Source organism: Furipterus horrens, unplaced genomic scaffold (genome assembly GCF_987537825.1).
Source record: "Furipterus horrens unplaced genomic scaffold, mFurHor1.1.pri manual_scaffold_7, whole genome shotgun sequence".
Classification (NCBI taxonomy): Eukaryota; Metazoa; Chordata; class Mammalia; order Chiroptera; family Furipteridae; genus Furipterus; species Furipterus horrens.
In genome coordinates, this window is record NW_028327177.1 from 31,742,432 (window position 1) to 31,766,368 (window position 23,937).

Below are 23,937 nucleotides of genomic sequence, written 5' to 3' on the forward strand. Positions count from 1 at the left end.
GGCTACTCCTAAACTCATCTTTTAAAGTGTTATTTTTAATAGGTAATACATCTACATGGAAATAGATATCTATTTCTATACCTTAGCCATCAAGCTCCCCTCCATGGGTGAGGGGGGCAACAACTATTCTCAGTTTGTTGCGCAACTCAGAGATAGTCTATAAATTAAAATATTGGGTTGGCCAAAAAGTTCGTTTGGTTTTTTTCTATGAGATGGCTCCAGAAGTCCTTAGCTGTCTTTAACTTCACTTGAAACAATTTTGTTAGATTGTATTGTGACAGCTGCCATACCAACATGCACTTAAAAGAAAATCTTATCAAAATTGGTGAAGTTTTGTGTAGCCATTTTAATATTGAAGGTGGAAGAAAACACACATTTTTGGCATATTATGCTTTATTATTTCAAGAAAAGTAAAAACACAACTGACATGCAAAAGATTCGTGCAGTGTATGGAGAAGGTGCTATGATTGATTGATTATGTCAAAAGTGGTTTGCGAAGTTTCATCCTGGAGATTTCTTGCTGGACGATGCTTCACGGTCTGGTAGACCAGTTGAAATTGATAGCAATGAAATTGAGTCATTAATTGAAAACAATCAACCTTATACCATGTGGGAGACAGCCAACATACTCAAAATATCCAAATCAAGAAGGTTATTGTGAAAATTTAAAAACGTGTCTTTTATTTTATGGAAAAAAACTAAACAGACTTTTTGGCCTACCCCAATATAAATACACTACATATCTATAACATAAAGAGTGAATCCTAATATAAGTTATGGAGTTTAGTTAATAATAATGTATCAATATTGGTTCATCGATTGTAATACATGCACCACACCACACTAATGCAAGATAATAATAGAGGAATCCTTGAACAGGCAGAAAGGAAATATATGGGAACTCTGTATTATCTGCTCAATCCTGTGAAACTAAAACTGCTCTAAAAAATAGTCTATTAATTAAAAAAAAAAAACCTATCATACACTACTCATAGGTAAAAAAGAAAACTGAAGCTAAGAAAAACAGACTATGTAAAAAATAACAATAATAAAAGCACTACAGTCCTAGCTCGTGAGGCTCTGTTGGGTGGAGTGTTTTCCTGAAAACCAAATGGTTGGGCACGTGCTTTGGTTGTGGGTTCATCCCTGGTCCGGGCGGTTTGGGAAGCAACCGATCCAGCAACTGATCGATGTTTCTCTCTTTCTCCCTTCTCTCTCTGGAATCAATAAATATATCCACAAATGAGGACTTAAAAAAAATTTAAAAGCACTACAATGTTTATTAGTTACAGTTAAAGTACAGCTTATGGGAAAGTTGCTAGACATAAATATATATAGTTAGAAATAATAATATGAATATAAATAACAATTAAATATGCTATTTTTCTAAATTTTTCTATAAAAATTAGAAAAATAGCATAAAGAAGCAGAAGGAAGAAATTAGTCAGTTTCAAAACAGAAACTAAAGAATCAGAAAAGAGAAACATGTTTAGGTGGGCAAAGGGGGGAAAATTGGGGGACACCTGTCATAGTGTCAACAATAAAAAAAAAGAAAATAGAAAAATGTTGGTCATATTGAATATGAATTCAAGAACTAGTTGTTTGAAAAAGACAAATAGTAAAAGAGATAAACTCAGTTAATAGAGGAAACTGGTTAGCTGAGGAAGGGTGTGGATGGGAGATTTACTTTAAAAAATTAAAAATTAATTTATTATTAAATATTAGACATACCAAAAGGCATACCTGTGAAACCACCATCACTGAAAGAATAAAACATGCGCTGGCTGGTGTGGCTCAGTGGATTGAGTACCGGCCTATGAACCAAAGGGTCGCTGGTTCAATTCCCAGTCAGGGCACATGCCTGGGTTGCAGGCCAAGTCCCCAGTTGGGGGCAGGTGAAAGGCAACCACACATTAATGTTTTTCTCCCTCTCTTTCTCCCTCCCTTCCCCTCTCTCTAAAAATAAATAAATAAAATCTTTTAAAAAAAAAGAATAAAACCATTACCAAAGCATTTGAAGCCTTTGTGCACTTTTTGATTAAATCTCTCCAGTTCACCACTATCTTGAATTATAGTATTTACCATCCCAATCAGAGAAGGAAAACTCTGATTCCAAAAAACCTCCGCTGCCTTGCGGCATACCTCTTCAGGGGAAAGGCTAAGGGAGTAAACCCCGACAGAAAATCCGGAGCCGGAGTCCCTAAGGCGGTTTGACGTTGTAGTCAACACCGGCAACTCCTGCGGCGCACCTGAAGCCAAGCTGTATTGACTCCGTCTTTCCCTTGGGCCCTTCAGCTGCGAAGAGAGGGGGGGTCTGCTGCATGGGCAACAGCAGACCTTCCATATCACCCTGCCCAGGCTCTGTAGCTTCAGCTTCACTGGAGAGGACACTCCAGCGTCATCGCAAGATGTCGATTCAACACGGGAGGAGACAGATACCGTGTCACTCCCGAGTCGGACTGCACAGCCATTCTCAGCGGTGCAGTTAGACTCTTAAGAAGCTACACCATCGTCTCTCGAGACGGACGGCTGCCGACGACCATCCCAATGCATTTCTTTATAATTTTATAACATATATGCCCCTAAAAATTATATTATTTGCATGTTTTTAACTATATAAATGAGATTTTATAATATTATATATTCTTCAACTTGTTTAACTCTGGTAGATTATGCATGTTAGTAGACATGACACTAGTCATTCTTTCCACCTGCTATATACTACTACATTGCATAAATATCCACGGTTTACTTGTTATTCTTGTTAATGACAACTTTACAGCCTTTTGCAACTATAAAGTGCTGTAATGAACATTCTTGTATCCGTAGGTTTTCTCTGAGTACCTTACCTGTGCAAGAATTTTTCTATAAGTGAGGTAGGCGCATGTAATTTCACTAGATAATTCTTAATTGCTCTCCCAAGCACTCCCGCCAATATAGCCTATCAAATAGTTCCAGTTGCTGCAATGCTCATCAACAGGGAGACAGGGATATTAACTTTTTACTCTAATTTTTATATTTATACAATTTCTTACATTTTATTTCAATTAATCCTCACAGAAAATCTGTGGGTTAGGTATTATTAGTCATATTTTGAGATGAGAAAAAAAAAGATATGTTTTTTTAAAGTTTACTTGTTTGTTTTTATTATTTATTTTTAGAGAGAGGGGAAAGGAGAAAGAGAGGGAGAGAAGCATCACTGTGTGGTTGCCTCTCACTCGTGCCCCCAACTGGGGACCTGACGTGCCACCCAGTTATGTGCTCTGACTGGGAATCTAACCAACGACACTTGGTTCACAGGCCGGATATCTGTTTTGAGACAAGTTTTTCTTTTAAAAAAAGTATCTTACTTTTCAACTGCTCATTGCAGTTTTTTCCTGCCAGCCCTAGAAAGGCTGATTGCCGGCGGTTTCACTGTACATGCATCCACAGTTGGAAGCGTTCCCCACCCCACCTCCACTCTTTCCAAAGGCAGCTCCGCACTTGGCCACCCGAGGCCGCTGTGGCTTTGTAACGCGATAGAACGACAGGGTTTGGACCATTGGAGCCACCGTAGTACCCTCTTCTCTCTCAGCCTTTTTCGGTGTTCCGAAGGCGCCTTCCGCCGCGCTGGAGAAGGCGGGGCCGGCGCTTCGGGATAGGCCAAGGTTTGCGGCGCTAGCGCTCCGGTGACCGGAAGGACTTTAGTCTTGTCCTCTCCTGAGCGGCTGTCGCCGAGGTTATAGGGCTATCCCGGAAGTCCTCCCCCTGTCTCCCGCCCTCGGCAAACATGGCGGTGGACTCGGGGATGGAACTGCTATTTTTAGATACTTTTAAACACCCGAGCGCTGAGGTAAGGCTTCGTTTCTTGATTCCTACCCTGCTTCTGGACTTTAGGACCCTTACAAAAAATCCTTAGGCGTGCCTCCACTTTTGCTCCTGCTGGCGTCCGTTAAAATTCCTCACATACACACCCCCTCCCCCCCCAACTGGGTGTGGGCATCGCGTCTGAGGGAAGGCAGCTGTGGCCCGCTAGTTTCCCTGCATTATCTTAGGTCCTCGCGTCTTTGGTTGAGTTGGCTGTACTTCTTGCTTTGCTCTTTTTGTTCCTCTGTCAGGTTTGGGCCTTGAAAATATGTTGGTTCTCAGGTTTACCTCAGGTGGTGTCTGGGAGGGGGTCTCAGACAGCTTGTGTTTGACAGGGGTTGAGACCGAGCAGCCACGCTGGCTTCGTAATTCCTAAATCCCTTTTCCTGGGCACCTTTTCTAACGGGAGTTAGGTTTCCCAGATATGACACTCACTCGGTCTGGGATTACGGCCTTCCCCAGTTTGTCCTGAAACTTTAATACTTTTTTTCTTTTGGAAAAACTTCACCATTAGGTTATGAAATATTTGCAGGGAACGGATTTTGCGTGGAGGATATCTGCGAGGAGGGGAAAACAGATAATTGTGGTCAAACTGTAGTATAGTCAGTCAGTCGTTTTGAGGGGCGAGGGTGGGGAATTCTGGAGCAATCTTTTCGTAATAACCTTAGCGCCCCTGAACGTCTCACTGGCCCTGCAATACGTAAGTTGAATATAGCTAGAAAGCTAAAAGTTCTCAGAAGTTGGTCAAAAGTGGACGGTAACCAAGTCAACAGAGAAATTTTAAAAACCTCGGAACTCACATTTTCTTTCAGTGTTAACTTAATAATTTTAGAGAACTGGTCTTTCTTTGGAGATAGTGTTGAGAGTGGGTAATGGTTGTATCTTAATGTTTTACTTGACAGAAAGTCGACAATGTTGGTCTTATAATTATTTTAACGAATGGTTTGTAGGTTTGTAAAAATAAAAAGTTTGGAAACTAGCATATTTTACTAACAGTGAATTAATTTGTGATCTTTCATTTCGTGTAGGTTAATTTGCTTTGTTCAGTGGCCATACTTTTCTAATCTCAGCTAGGCTTTAGAAAACTCAGGATGGAGGCAGGAGTTGGATCAGAACAAACCTATTATGGGTACAGAAATAGCAGTTCAAATGAAAGCAAGAAGCATATGATGAGTTAATTTAGTAGTATTTTAGTTTAGGAAAATTGGCTTTCATTCACTTATATACTTAACAATTTAGTATTCATTCTTAGACAAACATTGAGGACCATGAGAGAATAGGACTCATAGTATGGTAGTAAATACCTTCTGGCAGTGATTGGAAAAGGCCTAGTAGAGATTTCATTTGAACTGAGTCTTGAAGAAGGAGGGATTTGTGGGTAGATATGGAATATTGAGATGTTTGTTCTCAAGGAGTTTATAACTAAGTATTGGGGACTAGGTTCACAAAAGTATGATTAAAGTTAGAATGTGATGAATGCTTAAAGAGATGGTGGAAATTCCTTGCGGTTTATCACCTGTATTTCCAAAATGCCTATCACTTTCTGACATATTAGGACCTCGATCAATATTTATTTAGCTCCCTTTGGCGGTTCAAGTAAGCACTATGTGATTTCAGACGAGAGAGAGCTCTCTCTTCACTTGAAAGTATCAGGGAAGAGTTCATCAAGGCAGCTGGCATATGAACTTGGCCTCTGGTGGAACAGGATATGTTCCACAGTTGTAGAAAAGAAGGCATTCTCCTGGAGTAGTCAATCTTCCCTAGTGTATACTGAAAGTAGCATTGTGAAGTGGTACCTGAATGGCAGTTTGAAGCCAGATCATAGAAGTCCTTGAATGCTGAGCTTGAGGCAAAATGCTTATTTTATAGAAGTCGGTTGCAGTATTTGTTGAATACCTAGTGTATTTGTAATTAGGATACAAGTTGAGCCACTATCGCAAAAGTCAAAATAACTGGATTGAATGATAGGATTTTCTCTCTCAGTAATCTGGTTGTAAGTATTCTAGGGCTAATATGACGGCCCTTCTGCTCTACATTCTTCTGTACTGTTCTCCTGCCATCATCAGGGTATTGACTGCGTTGTTCATGATAGCTTATCAGAACTTAATGTTCTAGAAAAGCAACAATATTGGAAGAAGAGATGGAAGTTTTCAAAAGTCTGAACTTTCCCATTAAGGACGTGACCCAGAGTTGCCTACATGGTTTGCGTTTTTATCCCATTTACCAGGTCTTAGTAATCATATGCTCACACTGGTCTTTAGTTCCCTTGTGCCCAGCTCAGATTTCTCTACAGGAAGAAGAACATGGGCATTGAAAGAAAACTAGCAGTTAGACTCACTTTGAACTCATCCTGTTTCATTTATATCTTTGAGAGTTTAAAGCATTTGATTAGTAAACATTATATTAAGATTTCTAGGCTCTATATATTTAATTATAAACTGAGTTTAAATTGCAAAATTGGGAAGTCATCCTCTCACATACTGGGAAAGACACAACAGTCTTTTGGTCTGTTTTGTATAATATTCTTTGCAGCTTCAAGAGAGACTGAAGATTTGGTCTTTCTAGGTGCAAATAATATGAACCATTCTCCTCATTATGAACTTTGACCACCAGGTAACGATGATTGGCTGAACTCCTAGGAAAAGTTGATGTAAAGTAGTCTAAAAACAATGTGAAAACTTAAAAAAAAAATTATTGATCACAGAAGCTTCATTTGTTTGATCCGATGTTAAATGATACAAAGAAATAAGTATACACTACGTTTATGCTATCAATTTCTTTTATTATGATAAACTTTGTGTATTTTTTCTTTTTTAAGTTTCAGAGAGGGTTTACCACAACTATTCAGTATGTAAATGGCTTCTGTTGATATTGGTTGGTATGTTAAGTTTAATACAGATCCACAATCCCTTATTTATAATTCAGAAATTCTAAAATGGCAGAAAAATCTGCTGAGTTCATTTGGCCATGCAGTCTGATTTGAACTGACATGATACTAGTTAGAATCTTTATTTATTTTCAGTTTTCTTTACTGTTGATGCTATTACAGATGTCCTCTATTCCCCTCTCCTTGCCCATAGAGCCTTTATTTAGTGTGACTCTTTATACATGTGACTGCAGAAATATTAATGTTCTGATTACAAGATACTGTCCCCGAAGTCATTGAGGATGTTAAATAATGAGCATTGTTTGTATTATATTACCGTTCTAAAAATCTAAAAGGTCAGGATTAAAAAAGGTATCTGACTCTAGAGGTTTTCAGTAAGAGATTGTAGGTCTGTACTGGCTTAAGCAAAACATCGGGGAGGAAAATATGCTGTAGAAAATGTTAAACAAATGAAGAGATTTAACCAGGTACATTTTATTATTAGCTATTTTTAAAGAGTGATTTATACAGCATTTTAAGTAATATAATGGCACTTTTAATGATAGAGTTTAAGATTATTTGTGACATTCTGAATGAAACAAATTGAAGATAAGTAAATTTTTTTTGAAGATGAACACATTTTGAATAGACAAAGTATTTTGCTTACACTATGTCCTTCTCCTCCACCTTTTTAAAGCAAAGTTCTCATATAGATGTGGTTCGTTTTCCATGTGTGGTTTATATCAATGAAGTGCGAGTCATACCCCCAGGAGTAAGAGCCCATAGCAACCTGCCCGACAATAGAGCATATGGGTAAGTCAACTTTCCTTTTAAATGTATTTTGGACTAAAGATTTTCCTAGAAACATAGTCTTTGCTTTTTGTAATTTATTTATTTATTTTTAAAATTTTTATTGAGTTTATTGGGGTGACATTGGTTAATAAAATCATGTAGGCTTCAGTAGAAACATTCCTAAATGCAAATATTTAAGATAGTATTTTGCAAGTAAAGAAACAAAAACCTACCCTAGATTGTATGGCTTAGTGGATTGAGTGCTGGTTCGATTCCCAGTCAGGACGTTCCAGAGGCAACAGATCGATGTATCTTTCACCTCCACCCCCCACTCCCCCAAAACCTAAAACTTTATTCAGTTATAGTTATATTGCATCGTAAATTGACTCTAGGTTTTCTATATAATCCATGTATCATTATAAACTTGAAAAGAATAATTATTCAATCTAAGTACTAGATTAAAATTTTCTTTCTTGCCCTGCCCTGTGTGGCTTAATTGTTTGGGTGTCATCCCACAAAGTGAATTAGGTTGACAGTTGGATTCCCTGTCAGGGCACCTACCTGGGTTGCACATTTGATCTCCTGTCAGGATGTGTGAGAGTCAACGGATTGATTGATGTTTCTCTCTTGCGTTGATGTTTTTCTCCCTTGCTTTCTCCTTCCCTTCCCCTCTCTGAATAAATAAAATTACACAAAATTTTTTTTTCTTTATTCCTTTTTTTTTAAATTAGAGGAAATAGTTTTATAATAATTCCAAAATATTCTAGGGTGGCATAATGTAGGTGAAATACTTTTTAACATTTTCTCTTGCAAATAAGAATTAGTCTGAATATTTAGAAATATATTTTTTGTATTACTTTTTTATTATACTATTTTATAGTAATCAATTTTCCTGACTTATTGGTGATCTCCTAAGCCTGATACATGTGTCTTTTAAAAAATGTGTAGCTTCACATTCACCATTAGTTGTACTTAGCAAGTTGTTATTTGAGTCTTTCTCTTTCTTAGTCACTAATGTGGAGTCGTTGATAACTTTATAACAACTGACATAAAATAGAGGAATATGATCTTTGTTGTAACATGAATAATCATTTTTTATTTTAATTACTTATGTATCAGTACCACATTTCATTATATGCATGCTATGATAGCTCATTTTCTATTACGTGAATGAATTAAATCAGCTATTTAGTGGAGTGTTTTGGTATAGATTCAGAGTTTAAGGGCTCATTTCTTCATAATTGAAAAGTAACTGGTTATTTGTAGAAGTAGATAGAAAATTTTCAAATGTTTCCAGGTCATGCAAAAGTAAAAGCAAAACAAAGCAATAAGTGGTTAATATTTATAATGAGAGATCATTATGATTGACTTCATATCTGTTTTCCAAGTTTAAGGAAATAAAAACAAACTTAAAAAAATTTTTTTTGGTCTACTTTTCCTGTAAAGGGAGACGTGTGTAGGATGGGAAAAGAGTAACGATAGTGTATTCTGCAGTCTACTTTATTTGTACTGCTTTTGGTCAAGAAAGTTCTATTAGTTATCTATGGCTACATAACAAATTAAGCAAAGTCAACAGCCTAAAACAATAAAACAATTATTATCTCACACTATTTTCAAGGGTCAGGAATCTGGATGTAGCTTAGTTGGCTCAAGTTCCCTTGTTTGGTTATGGTCAAGATATGGGCCCTGCTGCAGAGTCAGAAGATTTGACTAGGATTGGAGAATTAGCTTAGAATCTCACTCTCATGGCTATTGGCAGGCGAGTTCAAGTCCTTGCCAGGAGATCCTTTCTGTGAGGTGCTCATGTCACACAACATGGGTTCCCCAAGAGCTGAGTAATCCAAGAGTGAGAGTGCATGCCCAAAAAGGAAGTCACAATCAGTGTTTTATAACTTAATATCAGAAGTGACACACTGTCACTTTTATTGTATTTTGTTGGTTACATATTCTACTGTTAAGTGTGTGTGTTGGGGGGACTATACAAGGGTGTGAATATCAGAAAGCAGGAGTCTTTGGGGGCCATTTTGAAGACTGGCTACCACAGCAGACCAGTTGGACCTCTGCTAGTAGCTGCAATGGGTAACAGTATTTGTTACATTTTCCCTCATACCTCCTTTTTCTTAGCCATTCTTGGGGGTGAATGGCTGTTCATGTTTAAAAACTTATTTTTTATTGACTTTTTTAGAGGGAGGGAAGGAGGGGAAGAGAGAGAGACATTGTTTTGTTGTTCCACTTATGCATTCATTGGTTGCTTCTTGTATGTACCTGGCTGGAGCCTTTTCATGTTTTAATAATTCTAAATACAAAATTGGCAGAAACAACTTTATCCACAATATGTTACAATACAGTGAAATGAAGTATTAATTCAGTTACACAAATTGAAGATGTCAGGAAGCCTGACATCTCAAGTTCAAAAGTAATGTTAGATATCAAATAATATTTGTGCAACATACTTTACAAGTGTTTTTTATTATGAAATTCAGAATTGTATAAGTAAAATTAAAACCCTTATAATCCCTTTATTCTGAGAGAATCCTAACATTTGATGCATTGTGTTTTTGTTTTTTAAGATTTTATTTATTTTAAGAGAGGGGAAGAGAGGGAGAAAGGAAGAGAAACATCAGTGTGTAGTTGCTTCTCACATGTCACCAACGGGGGACCTGTCCTGCAACCCAGGCATGTGCCCTGACTGGGAATCAAATCGGCGATCCTTTGGTTCTCGGGCCGGTGCTCAGTCCACTGAACCACACTAGCCAGGGCGTATTGTGTTTTTAACATGTCTCTATTTTTATATATAGTTTGTTATGTTTTGTAAATGTGGTACCTTATGCAAGGCTAGGTTTGACGCAACAAGTTTTAAGATGAAAGTCTGGTGCAGTGAAATTATCATTAGTTCTTTAAATCGCTTTTCAGTGACCAGAACCTGAGTCTTTGGTGCCTCAAAAGTAAAAAATTTACATATCAGCCCTTTTCTGTTTCTTTGAGATATTGGAGACCAGGGTCTAGTTTGAAGAGGAAAGATAGGAGGGAGAGACTAGAATTGTTGAGCATGTAATAGTTGAATTCGGGTAAGGTAAAAGTATGAGCCTATGCTGACCCCACTGTATACTATTTCGTGTATTCCTTTTTTCCATTTAACATTACGTTAGGAGGACTTTTCACATCATTCAGTTTTATTTGAAAATATGATTACTCCGTCGGCAGCCGTCCGTCTCGAGAGACGATGGTGTAGCTTCTTAAGAGTCTATCTGCACCGCCGAGAATGGCTGTGCAGTCCGATTCGGGAGTGACACAGTATCTGTCTCCTCCCGTGTTGAATCGACATCTTACGATGACGCTGGAGTGTCCTCTCCAGTGGAGCTGAAGCTACAGAGCCTGGGCAGGGTGATATGGAGGGTCTGCTGTTGCCCATGCAGCAGACCCCCCCTCTCTTCGCAGCTGAAGGGCCCAAGGGAAAGACGGAGTCAATACAGCTTGGCTTCAGGTGCGCCGCAGGAGTTGCCGGTGTTGACTACAACGTCAAACCGCCTTAGGGACTCCGGCTCCGGATTTTCTGTCGGGGTTTACTCCCTTAGCCTTTCCCCTGAAGAGGTATGCCGCAAGGCAGCGGAGGTTTTTTGGTATCAGAGTTTTCCTTCTCTGATGTGCCCTGACTGGAAGATCGAACCAGCGACACTTAGCTCGCAGGCCGACGCTCAATCCACTGAGCCAAACCAGCCAGGGTAATATGATTACTAATGGCTGTGTAATCTAATGAATGTAATTATTTGGCTATAGTTCTTCATGTGGGAACCATTAGATGGTTATTAGTTTTCTAATTACAAGTATAATGAACATCCTTTTTAAAAAAATCTTTGCATATGAGTATTTCCATAGAAACGGTTTCTAGAAAAAATTATTTCTGGGTCAAATGGTATGAATATTTTCTCAGTTTCCTGAATTTTGTTGCCATAGTTATCTTTCAGAATGATCATACCTGTTTATATGTCTGTCAGAAGTGCATGAGGGAACCTTTGTGATAGTACTTTGGGCATTACACTTACCATTTGGGTTTTTTGTAAATAATCAACAAAGCAAGCAGTGTTTAAAATCAAGGGTTTAGATGAGCCTAAGAAATTTCAGCTAAGGGTTGAATATATATAAAGTGTAGCAAGATTTTATTGCAGTGCAAATTAAATAGGCTTTAATCTTAACTATGTGTAAATCTACAAAAAACATAAAAATATTTAATGTAAATTGTTGCCGTGCAAATTTCAATTTTAGGCTTTAAGTCACAATTCAGGTCTCTGATGCTAAAATTACTATAATTTTTTATTAGTGTGGATTAAGTTGAAATCAGATTTTTTTTGCTAATGAAAGAAAATACTGGTACAAAGAATTGTAAGATTAGATATCAGCTAATTAGAATTTGCCTTTAAAATAGATTAAAAATTTTAAATACTAGGTGAAGCAGGTAAAAGATGCTTGGTACAGTAATTAAAATTTTTAAAATAATCCTCAAAGTATTGGCTACTGGAGGATTGGATGTGAATAAAATTACAGAAAGTATTACAATAACTGTATATTTTTGTTATTTAAATCAGGAATATTCTATCTTCTAGAATTGATCTTAAATTCGTATTTACTTTTTACATTTTTTAAAAAATTTAGGAACTATGTATTGCAAAGGCTGACTTTTCACTTTTTTTCATTCACAGGGAGACATCTCCACACACATTTCAATTAGACTTATTCTTTAATAATGTAAGCAAACCAAGTGCCCCAGTTTTCGATCGATTGGGAAGGTATGTACCTCCTAGTAATTTCACCAGAAACTTGTGAATTAGTATGCAAGCTTTTTTATTCTTTAGATAGAAGAACTTGGGTGGTCGACCCAAAAACTCAGGGTTTGATTTTTATCAGTTGGCAATCTTAAAGAAATGTCATGCCCCAAAGAAGATGTTGAGTTTACTTATAAAATAAAATTTAAATGTGTGAGACATTATCCATCTTTTGTCTGCTTTTTATGGGTGTATGCATTTCTTATACATATCACGATTTGATAATAACCTGATTTGGAAAAGATTGCTTTTTGATTCTTAAAAACAAGTGTATAAATACAATGAGAGCCAATGTTTTGCCTGTCCTTTATATCACAGTACTGCTTAATTTAAAATTCCATAATCGCATTTTGTAAAGTGAGAATTTTGTTAATAGAGACTTTGTTTTTGTATTATTTTATACATGCTAGGTATTATTAAAACTAGTTATTTTGATACTGGGTTTATTTAGAATTTATTTATAAAATAAAAAAATTTAAAAGCAAATTAAAATGGAAAAGGTTCTGTCTCTGTCAGGAATAAACAGTTTTTTTAGACTTATTTTTTCATTGATTCCTCACTCATTTATTATTTAATCTTTTAAAAGAGGGGAACTAAGTAATCTAAAGCAGCTAATTTTTAATATTACAGAATGTATTTCTTATGTCAGTACCTACTTGATAAAAATAAGTGCTTTTAAAAATTTTGGTCCCAGTATAGTACATTTTTTGAAGACTGTAATGCTATGGTTCTCTACTGTGGCTGTACTTTAGAATTACTTGGGGCTTTAAAAATATATGATATTCACACTCCAATTTTATCAGAACCTCTGGGGGATTTGTTTTATACTTAAAAAAAAATAACATTTTGGGGGAGTCAATAAAACACAAACTTTGTAATTAAAATGAAAATTTAGCATGATTTTATTAAAATACATGAATCTAGAAAAACTTCATGAGCTGTGATGTTCAATGTTTGAGCCTATATATTTATTCCTATTCTTTTGGCAGCCTGGAATATGATGAGAATACTTCCATCATCTTTAGACCCAACTCAAAGGTAATTGTGGAAGTCAGTTTTCAGCTTGCTACTACTGTTTGTTTTCACCTCCATTCAGAGTTTTTCACCTAGATAAACCAGTGATGCAGGGTATCAGCTTATTTGGTTCTAGTTGTGCAGAATATCATTACTTGTCTGATTCCTCTTGTGTCCAGGGGCAAAGACATTGTAATGTCATTCTCATCTGTAAAGTTCTTTCTTCTCCTAATTTTCTACTTGAGTCAGAAAGAAGTGGGCAAGTCTAAAACTTGATAGGCAGGTAAATCATTACATACCATTGTGCCTTAGTTAAGGTTTCCTAAAAAAACAAACATATTTCATGTTTCTTACTTTCATATAAAAAGTATGCCTTTTTTTTTCTTGTTATACCAAATGCCATTCTAGAAGCATCTAGATCTGAATCATAGAAGATCTAAAATCGAAAATAATTTCGATCTAGTATGGGACTACTCAGCCTGATGTTTGTTTTTAGTGGGATATGGATATTTTTCCTTTACATCCTGTTTAGACTAAAATAGCCCTGTAACTATAGGGGTTTAATTCATTAATAGGCAGTAACTCCCACTTAATTTCATTCTCATTTCTTTTTCCTTTATTGGTAATCTGGTAGCTTTTTGAACAGGGTTGACATGAAGTGTAGGACTGGGGAGCTACAGTCTTGAGACAGGTTTAAGTATAGTAACTCTGGAGGGCCATATAAAAGTTGATTTTTCACTAATATTGACCTTTTCATTTTGAGCATACTTTTAAAGACTTCAGTTGAACCACAAAGTACTTTGATATGAGTTTACTCTGGCATATCAAAACATTAATTTGAAAGATATTTTTCCCTAACAAATCAGGTGAATACTGATGGTTTGGTGCTAAGAGGCTGGTATAATTGTCTGACACTGGCAATATATGGATCAGTGGATAGAGTGATAAGTCATGACAGAGACTCTCCACCACCACCACCTCCACCTCCACCTCCACCTCAACCACAGCCAAATTTGAAAAGGAATCCAAAACATGGTGAGAATTTAAAATTTGCTTTTGTCATTGACATTTATGTTCATTATAGCAGGGAAAGGTAATTCAAAGAGCTCTTCTACCTTCTGAACATTGCTTAGTACTTGACAAGATAATCTGTCAGTTTTTCATTCTTTTCTATAAGAGTTTCTTTTTATTTTGAAGTGGTCACGTTTTATTTTCTTTCTCTACTTTTCTAGAGTGTCTTTTATATAGACTTGAGGTTTTTAAAAATTTAAATATGTAAATGATAATGACACCAGTGGTTACTCATAGTTTATTATCAAAATTGTCTTTAAAAGAATTAAAAAAATAGTGAATTTGGTGTATATTTTTATACTCATGTTTTTTTAATTAATTTTTTTTTTTTTTGTTATTTAGAGAGAAGGGAAGGGAGAGAGAAAGAGAGAGAGAAATATCGATGTGAGAAAAACATTGTTTGGTTGCCTTTTGTACACGCCCCAGGGGACTGAACCTGCAGTCCAGGCATGTGCCCTGACTGGGAATCCAGCCAGTGACCTTTTGGTTTGCTTGACGATACCCAACCAACTGAGTCACACTGGCTGGAGGCAAATTTTTTATTTTTAAATTACAGTTGACGTACAATATTATATTAGTTTCAGGTTTACAACCCAGTGATTAGACATTTATATAACCCACAAAGTGATCACCTCAATAAATCTAGTACCCATCTGACACCATACATAGTTACTACAGTGTTATTGACTATATTCTCTGTGTTGTACCTTACATCCTCGTGATTATTCTGCAACCACCAATTTGTATTTCTTAATCCGTTCACCTTTTCACCCATCCTGTTGGTCTGCCTGTTTATTTTGTTTTTTAGATTTTACATCCAGGTAACCCCTATATAACACGGTTGTTAGGTTCCTAACAAATGCCATGTTATGCGAATTCGTGTTATACGAAACAAAGAACTAGTACAGAAAGGGGGGTTAGGTTCCAAAAATTAAAAAAATAAAATTATATTTTTATAATAGAGTATCTTTACTAAAGCAATTTTCATCAAAAGTATTACATATTAATATGAATTAAGTAATATTTTCTTCATCATCACTACTAAGCTCCATTAATCGAATGTGTTTTCTTTTTGACAGGATATCCTCATCCTCTGAACTTTCTTCAGCATTATCTTGATTTCTATGCTCTACTTTTTGCACAAAATCTGTTATTTTAGATTGCTTCCTTTTAGCCAAGAGAGCTTCATAAATTTCATTATATGGTGCTAAGCACTTTTGAAGTTCCCTCTTAAACTTTGTACTCCTTTCAGTGTGAGGATGGATCTTCATTTAATAAATACAACTAATACTCTATGAACAAAATGGGTTTAAAATTCTGATTAATTTTAAAATTCTACAGGCAAATCTGATACGACGTACGTGCTTGAATGAAAAATTTTAAATGAGTTATCCTTTGCTCTTAAAAGCTTTTATCACGTTCAGTATTGTATGTGAGATTTCCCTAATTTCGTGTTATATGAGAGTTTTCCCCAGTTCTCTGATTGTGTTAGAGCGAAACCGTGGTACAGAAGTACTGTGTTATACGGGGGATACCTGTATAAGTGCAATCAAATGGCGTTTGTCTTTGTCTGATTTATTTCATTCAGCACAATACCCCCTATGTTTATTCATGTTGTTGCAGACTGCAAGACTTTTATTCTTTATTATAGCTGAGTCCTATTCCATTATATAGATGCATTACTTCTTTGTCCATTCATCTATTGAGGTACACCCAGGCTGCTTCTATATCTTGGTTATTGTAAATACAGTGCAATGAATATATGGATGTGCATTTCTTTTTCAATGTTTTGGGTTTCTTCAGATAAATATCCAGAAGGAGAATTGCAGGATTATTTTTTGTCTTTTGTTATAGCCTTTGTTTTAAAGTTTATTTTGTCTGGTATAAGTATTGCTATACCAGCTTTTTTTTGTTTGTTTCCATTTTTATGATATATATATGTTTTCTATGCCTCCCAATCTGTGTGTGTCCTTCAGTCTGAAGTGAGTCTCTTATATATAGCATATATAGGGATCTCTTTTTGTTATCTCTTCTGCCACAGTATGTCTTTGGTTGGAAAATTTAACCCATTTATATTTAAAATAATTGTTGATAGATATGTACAAAGGGGGACCCCCCCAAAACCAGAATTCTCTTCTGGAGGATGGGCCTCTTGTAGTACAGGCCTCCCTGCTTGGTGAGTGTTCTAGGAAACCATCTGTATCAGTGTACCAGCTGGCATTGTTGTGACAGGCTGTGTTTGGCTTCAGTGAATTTTTTTTGAAAACCCTTTCCATGCGTTTGCCCATTTCATGATGGGTGATAATATGAGCATACCTGCCCAAACCATGCTGAGTGTATTAGTGGCCATTTTATTGTTCATATTTTTTATCCTTCCTCTTCGCCTTTTTCTTTCTCTTCTTCCTCCCTCTTCTTCCCTCTTCCTCTTTCTTCCTTCTTCCTTCTAATTCTTTAACATTTCTTGTAATATAGTAGTCACTCTATATCGCGGTTCACTTATTGCGGCCTCACTGTATCGCGGGATTTAAAAAAAGTATTTAATTACCACGGATTTTTCACTATATCGCAGAATTTTGTGGTACTGTATATGTATGTTGTTAAAGTTACGTTGGTTTAAGAGTGTAGAATATGTTTAAGAACATGAGTAGTGTTTATAAAAGTGTGGAAAAGGTTAATAAGGGAGTGGGAAAGGCTAATAAGGGACTGGGAATGGTTCATAAGTGTGTGGGAAGGGTTTATAAAGCCTTAAAATATATATAAATACTAAAATAAATGTAAGGTTCCTACTTCATGGATTTTTACCTATCACGGGGGCTTCTAGAACGTAATACCCACGATAAGTGAGGAAATACTGTACTGGTTTGGTGATGAGACAGTTCTTTAGCTTTTTCTTGTCTGGGTAGCTCTTTATTTGTCCTTTAATTCTAAATGATAGCTTTGACGGATGTAGTAATCTTGGTTGTAGGTCCTTGCTTTTCATCATTTTGAATAATTCGTGCCAGCCCCTTGCCTTCAAACCTTCTGTTGAGAACTTAGCTGACAGTCTATGGGAGCTCCTTTGTAGGTAACTAACTGCTTTTCTGTTGCTACTTTTAAGATTCTCTCCTTTAACCTTTTGTATTTTAATTACGATGTGTCTTGGTGTGGTACTTTTGGGTTCATCTTGTTTGGGACTCTGTGCTTCTGGACTTGTGTGTCTGTTTCCTTCACCAGGTTAGAGAAGTTTTCCATCATTATTTTTTCAAGTGGTTTTCAGTTTTTCGCTCTCTTCTTCTGGTAGCCCCATGATGTAAATGTTGATATGCTTGAAGTTGTCTCAGAGGCTCATTAAAACTATTTATATTTTTGGATTCTTTTCTCTTTTTGCCATTCTAATTAGGTGTTTTCTGCTTCCAAATTGCTGTTTTGATCCTCTGGTTCATCGACTTTACTGTTGATTCCCTGTAGTGTATTGTTCATTTTAGTGATTGTATTCTTCATTTCTGACTGGTTCTTTTTTATGTTTTCTCTCCATTTTTATGCTTCCTATCTCTGTTGAAGTTTTCACTGAGTTCATACACTCTTCACCTAAATTGATTGGGCATCCTTATAACAATATTTTGAACATTGCTCTGGTACATTGCTTGTCTCTATTTTGTTTAGCTCTTTTTTTCTGGAATTTTGTTCTATTCTTTCATTTGGGACATGTTTCTTTGTCTCCCCATTTTGGCTGCCTCTGTGTGTTTTGTTTGTTTTTAATGTATCAGGTAGAGCTGCTAGGTTGGCCTTATGTAGGAGATGCCTGTATGGCCCAGCAGTGCACCCTTCCCATTCAACTGAGCTGGATACTCTAGGAATACTTCCTTTCGCCACCGCCTGGCTGTATACGTCCTCCTGTTGTAGTTGAACCTTGTTTGCTATTATCTTCAATGGGAGGGATTTATGCCCATGCAGATCCGATTGGAAGATTTGCTGTGATCACAGCAGAGGATCTGATGTTTAGGGCCAACCCAACCAAGCAGGGGTCACTTCAGTGGGACTTTGGCGCCTGATAAGTCTGTCCCTTGAGTATGTCATTTGTGGAGGTGGTTGGGTAGTGCTCCAGCATGATCTGATGCTGTTTACTGGTGAGGTGCAGGTTAAGATCAAATGCTGCCTGTGCCCTGGCCAGGGCCACCCAGTGTGAGCTACAAAGCTATCTGCAGATGGCTGCAGCTTGTCCTAGGCTTGGAGGTGCCGGGGAGAGGCAAAGCTACAAACCAAGGATGTCTGCTGCTGGTGCTGGGCCTGGGGCCTCTTAGCAAGAGTTACTGGGCACACTGAGGCCAGATGCTACTTGTTTTGGGGTTTGTGGACCTTTGAGAGAATTTAGGAAAGTGCAGCCTGAGCCAAGGTGTAGGGCATTTATATGGAAGCAGCTTGGGTGGGCCCTCAAGTTGGGTGAAGCGAGGTCTCAGAATCACCAGGGTGGGGCAAATGGTGTTATCCAGGTCGATGGGGACTCAGATATGGCTCCTGCCTGCTAGTTGTGGGAAGGCTCAGCAAAAGAACAGTGGCCTCTGGCAGCACTTCTTTCAGGAGAAAGCTACCTACCATTCCCCTGCCCCAAACCCAGACAGCTCAGTTTCTCCCCTATGTCTCTGGTCCCTTTCAAGCTGCTGCCCCAGCACTGGAGCTCAGAGTGAGTGCCTCCGAGTCAGTGTGGGCCCTTTAAGAGGAATGCCTGAGACTTAAGCAGCTTTCTGTCACTGAGCCCTAATTTCAGGGCCAGAAGTTATGGGGATTTCTCTTCCTGCTACTGGAACCCTAGCCTGGGAAGCCTGGTGTGGGGTTGGGACCCCTGTCTCCTCATCTGGACGTTAGCAGTTGAGATATCCCACCTGATTTTTAACTTTTACTTGTGTCTATGTTAATGTCACTTCTTTTTTCAGGCGCATGTTTCAAATTCATTTTGGTGTCTAGATCTTGGCTAATGCAGGTTTTTCATTTTTTGAGAATCTGCTGCTTATTAACTGAAGACAATAAAAACAATAACTGCAGTAAACTTCAGTGGCTTTCCTTGTATAAAGCAGGCTGCTGGACTCATGTTTCCCTGGGCCTCTTCTTACTCCAGTATTACTCACTGTGAGCTGTTGAAATGAGATTCTGGAATACATTTTGAAATAATAATTGACATCACCAGGGGAAAATCATTTGATTTACAGTTAGCATTTTATGAGCACAGATAAAATGATGTTTGTTTCTCAATATTGATTTAATATTGTCTCTGTCTCTGATGGTGGTCATGCACTGTATTTTAATCTCTTCTCTTATATTTTACCTGCTAAGCACAGTTTATCTTTCACTCTTTCTTTTAACCCATCATTCTTCTGTGCTCTTTTGTCTTTTTTTTTTTATCAGACTGAGTTCCTTGTGGGTAATGAGTACATTTTACTTGTATTTGTATTTTTTTGAAAAATAGTTAATTTAAACTAAAAAACAAAAAAAGAATTCACTCATTTCTCATAACTCCTCGTCCCTTCTGCATCTTGCAACTACCAATCTGTTTTCTTTGTCTATGAGCTTGGTTTTAATTTTATTTTTACATATATAAGACTGATCACACAGTATTTGACTTTCTCATTTGATTGATTTCACTTAGCATTAATGCCCTCACGGTCCTTCCATGAAGTGGGGAGATTTCTTTTTTTTTTTAATGGCTGAATAGTACTTTATTGTGTATATATACCACAATTTCTTTATTATTTATCTATTAATAGACATTTATGTTTTTCTACATCTTTGCTGTTGTAAATAATGCTTAATGCTGTGGAAAACATAGCAGTGCATATATTTTTCGAGACAGTGTGTTCTTTCTTTCTTTCTTTTTTTTTTAGGTAAATACCCAGAAAAGGAATTGCTAGGTCATATGGTAGTTCTATTTTTAATTTTTACTATACATCTTTACTGTTTTCCAAAGTGGGGCTGCACCAATACACATTCTCAGCAACAGTGCACATTCTTTTCTCCACATTCTTACCAGCACTTGTTATTTCTAGTCTTTTTTATAATACCAACTCCAGCAAGTCTGAGGTGATAGCTCATTATGGGTTTGATTTGCATTTCCCTGATGGTTAGTGATGTTGAACATTTTTTCATGTCTGTGCCATCTGTATATTCTCTTTAGAAAAATACTCAGATCTTCTGCCCATTTTTAATAGATTACTTGTTTTCTTGCTACTTGACTTATATGAGTTCTATATGTATTTTGGATTTTAGCCCCCTATCAGATACATGATTTGCAAACAGTTTTTCATATTTAGTAGGTTGCCTTTTTATGTTGTTGATGGTTTCCTTTACTGTGTAGAAGCTTTTAAATTTGATGTAGTCCCACTTGTTCATTTTTACTTTTGCTGCTTACTCTTTGGTGTCAGATTTTAAAACATTTTCTCCAAGACCTATGTCGAGGAGCTTATTACCACCTATGTTTTATTTTAGGGGTTTTATGGTTCAGGTCTTAGGTTCAAGTCTTTAATCCATTTTGAATTAATTATTGTGGATAGTTTAAGATAATGGTACAATTTCACTCTTTTGCATATGGCTGTCCATTTTTCCAGCATGCTATACTTTCCCATAGTATATTGTTGGCTCCTGTGTTATAAATTAATTGACCATTTATGTATGGGTTTATTCCTTGGCTTTTTATAATGCTCCATTGATCCGTGTATCTGTTTTTAGGCCAATATCATAGTGTTCTTAATTACTATTGATTTGTAATATAGTTTGAGATAAGGAAATGAGATTCCTCTAGCTGCTGCTGCTGCTTTTTTTTTAATCAACATTGCTTTGGCTATTTGTAGTTCCATAGAAATTTTAGGATTGCATGTTCTATTTTTGTGAAAAATGCTATTGGAATTTCAATTAAGATTGCAGAGGGTGGTATGTGCATATTGACAGTATTAATTCTTCCAATCCGTGAGCACAGAATATCTTTCCATTTATTTGTGTCTTCTTCAATTTCATTAATATCTTAACTGTTTTCAGTATATAGGTCTTCTACCTCGGTTAAGTTTATTTCTAGGTATTTATTATTTTGTTTCATATAGAAACCCAACATTTCTGTGTATTTATTTTGTATCTTGCAACGTAAGTCATCTATTAATTCCAACAGTTTTTTAGGGTTTTCTATTTTTAGACAAGGTCTGTCCGGAAAGTATCCAGCTATGTACTATGAAAAATAGAAACATTTGTTGAAGAAGGTATAAGAAACATATGACTTCTGGTCAAGATGTCAGCGTAGGCAGACATGATTCTCCTCTTTGCACAACCACATCAAAATTACAGCTAAAATTTAGAACAACCATCACTTAGAACTGTCAGAAATCAAGTTGAATGGAAGCCTGACAACTACGAAATTAAAGAAACCACATCCATTGTTAGGAGGGGTGCAGACGTGGAACTTCTGGTGCCTCATTCACATGTGGTGGATAGAAATTCGGGAGAGAAATCTCAGGAACTAGGAGTCCCAGCCAACCACCAGGCTCCCCAGCCCAGGGATCCAGTGCCAGGAAGATAAGTCCCCACAGCTTGTGGCTAAAAAAACTAGCCGGGATTGAGTAGTTAGAAGAAGCTGCTGGAGCCCCAAGCAATTTCTCCTAAAAAACCCACACAAGGACTCACCTACTCAGAGTCACTCCCTCTGAACTCCAGCACTAGGGAAGCAGCTTGAAAGGCAGCAGGTGGTATACAGGGAAAAACTGAAGCACCTGGCATCAAGGTGAGCAGAGGAAATTATCCCGTTTCTAAATCCTCCCCCATGAGACTCCATCAACCTGGCTAACACCATTTGACACGCCTAAGGGGGCAAAGGGGGAAAAATTGGGAAAATGGTAATAGCATAAACAGTTAAATATAATTCAGAAAAAGAAACATTGTACATAGGACAATGATGCTTCTGTCCCCTTCAAAGTAGACACTTTGAGGCCTCACACAATTCTCCCGATTGCCATCAACTGCCCTGTTGTATTTTCCTAAACCTTATCGATGGTCTGAAATCTCTTCCCTTTCAATGGTGATTTTAGTTTTGGGAAAAGCCAGAAGTCTCAGGGCGCCACATCTGGGCTGTAGAGGGGCTGAGTCTCCTGTGCGAATTGACGTTTCACCAAAATCTCTGCATGAAATGTGATGCATGAGCAGGCCTGTTGTCATGATGGAGCTGCCAATCACCAGTTGCCCATAGCTATGGTCTTCTGAATCATTTGAATAATTTCTGTGGAGGAATGTTCATGCTTAACACAAAATTTGATGCAGATTCATTGCTCTACTTGCTCAGTCATTTTGAATGTGACAGCCACACAGTACACATGCTTGCTCAGCTGGAGTCTACTGCCCCCACTGACTATTACAGTGAAGTCATCATTGTTCACGCATGTGCATTCTGGTGTACTCTCCTTGGCTGTCAGGTTACATTGATGTCAGACCAACTGTTATTATATTAACAATGGGTGGGCATTTTTCCGGACAGACCTCATATGCCATATGCAGATACTGACACTTTTACTTCTTTGTTTTCAGTTTGGAGTTCTTCTGTTTCTTTTTCTTGCCTAAGTGCTGTGGCTAGGACTTCCAGTACTATGTTAAATGAGAGCGGCGAGAGTGTGCATCTTCGTCTTGTTTATGATCTGAGAGGAAAAACTTTTGGCTTCTTACTGTTGAGTATCATGTTAGCTTGTTATATATATTCTCTTTATACCCATTTTGTTGAGATTTTTCACAATAAAAGGGTATTGAACTTTGCCCAATACTTTTTCTGTACCTATTGATGATTTTATGATTTTTATCTTTCACTTTGTTAATGTGGTGTATCGTATTGATTGATTTGAGGATATTGTACCATCCTTATATTTCCAGGATAAATCCCATTCAATCATGCTATAGTATCATTTTAATGTATTATTGAATTTGGTTTGCTCTTACTGTTTTGAGAATTTTTGCATATGTAGTCATCAGTGATACTGGCCTATAATTTTTTCTTATGACATCCTAGTCTAGTTTTGATATTAGTGTAATTCTAGCCTCATAAAATGAGTTTGGAAGAGTTTCCTCTTCTGTATTTTGGAAGAGTTTGAAAAGGATTGGTATTATTTCTTCTTTGAATATTTGGTCCTTGATTTCTGTTTACGGGAGGTTTTTGATTCCTGATTCAGTGTCTTTACTAGTAATTAAGTTCAGATTTTCTGTTTCATCATATTTCAGCTTTGATGGGTTGTATGTTTCTGGGAATTTATCCGTTTCTTTGAGGTCGTTCCCTTAGTTGGCATGGCATTTTTTTTTTAAGAGTTTGTTTATTTTTAGAAAGGGGAAGGGAGGGAGAAAGAGAGGTAAAGAAACACCCATTGGTTGCCTCTCATACCCCCCAAACTGGGGACCTGACCTACAACCCAGGCTTTGTGCCCTGATGGGGAATTGAATCAGCAACTTTTCTGTTCGCAGGCCAGCACCCAATCCACTGAGCCACACCAGCCAAAGCGGCATATAGTTTTTCATAGTAGTCTTTTATGATCCTTGCAA

The 23,937-nt window shown here is 37.1% G+C and overlaps 1 protein-coding gene across 2 annotated transcripts in view; it reads left to right on the plus strand.

The window, feature by feature from the left end:
* The first annotated feature begins 3,743 nt into the window (after positions 1–3,743).
* VIRMA (vir like m6A methyltransferase associated) overlaps positions 3,744–23,937 on the plus strand; it is a 54,993-nt gene continuing 34,799 nt past the window's right edge. For both annotated transcript variants that reach the window (XM_090283559.1, XM_090283560.1), the window contains exons 1-5: positions 3,744–3,832; positions 7,410–7,525; positions 12,202–12,288; positions 13,314–13,362; positions 14,205–14,373. In XM_090283559.1, the coding sequence (XP_090139685.1) occupies positions 3,770–3,832; positions 7,410–7,525; positions 12,202–12,288; positions 13,314–13,362; positions 14,205–14,373 (484 nt within the window). In that variant the 5' untranslated portion in view covers positions 3,744–3,769. The remainder of the gene's footprint in view (positions 3,833–7,409; positions 7,526–12,201; positions 12,289–13,313; positions 13,363–14,204; positions 14,374–23,937) is intronic.